The 2,929-nt window shown below is 39.5% G+C and overlaps 1 protein-coding gene across 1 annotated transcript in view; it reads right to left on the bottom strand.

Annotated features, from left to right (window-relative positions):
• Positions 1–2,198, bottom strand: part of cct8 (chaperonin containing TCP1, subunit 8 (theta)) — a 24,291-nt gene extending 22,093 nt beyond the window's left edge. Inside the window, exons 1-2 of the mRNA XM_024140623.2 lie at positions 2,049–2,198; positions 1–89 (exon numbers count right to left, since the gene is read on the bottom strand). Of these exons, the coding sequence (XP_023996391.1) occupies positions 1–89; positions 2,049–2,108 (149 nt within the window). The 5' untranslated portion in view covers positions 2,109–2,198. The remainder of the gene's footprint in view (positions 90–2,048) is intronic.
• Between the last annotated feature and the right edge of the window lie 731 nt (positions 2,199–2,929).

Below are 2,929 nucleotides of genomic sequence, written 5' to 3'. Positions count from 1 at the left end.
TTGGGTCCATAGGCAGTGCGTGTAGTCTGAGCCAGTTCCTTACAGGCTTGAATGTTCCTGAACACGGCTTCTTCCAGACCAGAGTAGTGCTGGAGGATGACCAAGCAAAAACACAAATGGTAGTCAGTACATTTCCCCCCCCCACTCTTACACACATAAAAAATTCCAGGACTTTTACATTACTTCCCATGCCCAGTAAGAAAAAGCACAAAACATTTGTACACTCACTACTGTAAGTGGCTCTGGATAACAGTCTACTAAATGACMCATGTATTGTAAAATGCTTACGCTACAAATACACAGTACAAGAAAATAACTTATTTCCAAAACAAGGATAGTGAAAGACTGGATTTTGATTGAAGAACAAATATTTGTACTACTTGTGCATATTAGCTAGCTAACTATTTCCCATTGAGGATTTAACTTTCCAACGGAACAATACCAGAGGCAAAAAAAAACGGTATCTATGGATACGTCTGAATTTGACATTTCTGATTGTTAGTTCATTATTGTATTTATYTAAAACCAGTTGAGAGAGTGAGACCTGCAGTTCTTTGAGGCAATGCCTTATTAGGCACTAATCTGACCAGTAGCGCTGCTAATCTGTGATGCTTGCCAGAATATATAATTTTTTATACCTGTTTTTAACTAGGCCAGAAGATACGAACCATACCCTTAAGCTTGTTTACACTGAGCTGCAAGAGGTCTGAACGCAAATCATGGATACATTAAGACACTGTGCAGCAATGCCGCAATATGGGTCAGGAAAACGTTCCGATATGCCACTGTACTCCAAATTGTATCTTTATCAACACGGCTCCATCGAGACGATTGAAATGCTGCATGTTTCCCGGAAAACAGCCTTTTTCGTCATGGTAACTAGCAGAAGACACGCTGAACAAAGGAATAGGCTAGACTGGAATAGATTGACACTGCCGTTCCAAAAATGGCTTGGGTGGCTATTGCTAGTTGGGACGAAAAGGGCCGTTTTCTAGGAAAAATAGCAGTATTTCAATCMTATCGATGTAACGTTACCAGTGTGGCTAATGGTACAATTGAGTACWATGGCATATCCCATCCCTGCATTGAGGTACGGCTCCATGGCGTCTTAATGTACTCATGAACCCAGTGCAGCTCAGTGTAAGTGTAGGGTCGGTATCTTCTGGAAACTAGCTAGCTACTAATCCCATTCACTAACGTTAGCAAGGAGGCTATTAATGTTAGCTGGCTGAGGAGGCTAACAATTGTAGGGGCAAGTAATAATGATAGCTAAACCCCGCCTATTTCCACAACTTATCTTCTTAAAATCTTATTTTAACCTTAACCGCACTCCTAACATTATGCCTAACCTTAAGACCACAACGCTTATTTATGTTTTCGTACATTTTTAGGATAACCCGTTTTTGATTTTGTGGCTGTGGTAACTAATTTAAGTGACAACGTCCTCATCTTAGCTCACTACAGTAGCTATCAACTACGCAGTGACAAGATAATAGTAGATGCAGACAAAGTCGACAGTAGCCAAACTACTTTTCTTAAATTATTATTGTGGTCATCTAAATATAAAAACAACAAGACAGATTATTATGAAGTTAGTTCATCTTTGTATGAATGAATGACAGCCCGCATGGGACGCTAGGTAGCTAACCGTTAACTCTGCTACCTAAATCATTGCCGTTGACTAGCCAGTTAAGATGCTGAGGCTAGTTAGCTAGTTAGCTAGCTACTAGCTAACACATCATAGCAACCAACCACATGTTGGCAATGCGTAAAACGCATTTTTATCCCATCCACTAAATACATAGAAAAGCTTTKCACGACATTAAAACTGAGACATTTTAAGCAATTTCCAAAAGCAAGATGAAAAGTACCTCGGTAGCGAGGTTTGATGCATCAACAAAAAAAACAGGGAGGCAAATATTTCGCGGCCTTGCGGCTTTCTAGAACTCTCCACATGACTTGACACAGTGCGTACCTGAACTTCCCCAGTCACAGTACCACTCGTTTGCTTAAGGTTTTGTGTTAATTTTAACATTTGTTAATCTTACCTTTGCGCCATCCTTCAACATTTGGGCGAAGCCCGGTGCTTTCGGTACGTGCATAGCCATTTTTATGTTGTTTTAGCAACCCCWGTATCCAAGATGTGTTAGCGGCAGCGTGGGGTTCGGTAGTTGCACAAAGCCAGAAGAGAGATCGGGAGGAGCTCTGTCAAAAAGGCGTCCACAACTACGGAGGGATGCTGAGGACATACATTACATTTGGCGTTTTCGAATTAAAAAAGTGTCTCCAGTGAACTCAACACTGCTCTCTCTGACTCTCTCACTGTTAATACAGACGGGCCATACATGTTAACAYCTATTGTTTTATGGACACAATCTGTAGTTTTCCAGTAAGCTAATGTTCTTCTTTTGTTTAAACTATGGATGGACTGATGAATCAAAATCAAATCAAAGTGTACTGGTCGCATGTAGTTGAGCAGATGTTATAGCGGGTGTAGCTAGCTAGCTCCTATCAAGTACACAAAACATTAAATATTTAAAGAAAATACAAATACAAATTAAAGACATCAAGAAAAGTCGGAACAAATCGAATTAACAACCAAAATAGCACTGTAACAGTAATCCAAATGCAAATTATACCTATGTACACCGGATTAATTTACATAAGATATCCTAAGAATGGTATGTACAGCAGTAGATATACTAAGAATGGTATGTAGGGCAGTAGATATACTAAGAATGGTATGCACAGCAGTAGACATACTAAGAATGGTATGTAGAGCAGTAGATATACTAAGAATGGTATGCACAGCAGTAGACATACTAAGAATGGTATGTACAGCAGTAGATATACTAAGAATGGTATGTAGAGCAGTAGATATACTAAGAATGGTATGTAGAGCAGTAGATATACTAAGAATGGTATGTAA

The sequence above is a fragment of the Salvelinus sp. IW2-2015 genome, unplaced genomic scaffold (assembly GCF_002910315.2).
Source record: "Salvelinus sp. IW2-2015 unplaced genomic scaffold, ASM291031v2 Un_scaffold2219, whole genome shotgun sequence".
Classification (NCBI taxonomy): Eukaryota; Metazoa; Chordata; class Actinopteri; order Salmoniformes; family Salmonidae; genus Salvelinus; species Salvelinus sp. IW2-2015.
This window is presented reverse-complemented; position numbering and strand designations above follow the sequence as displayed.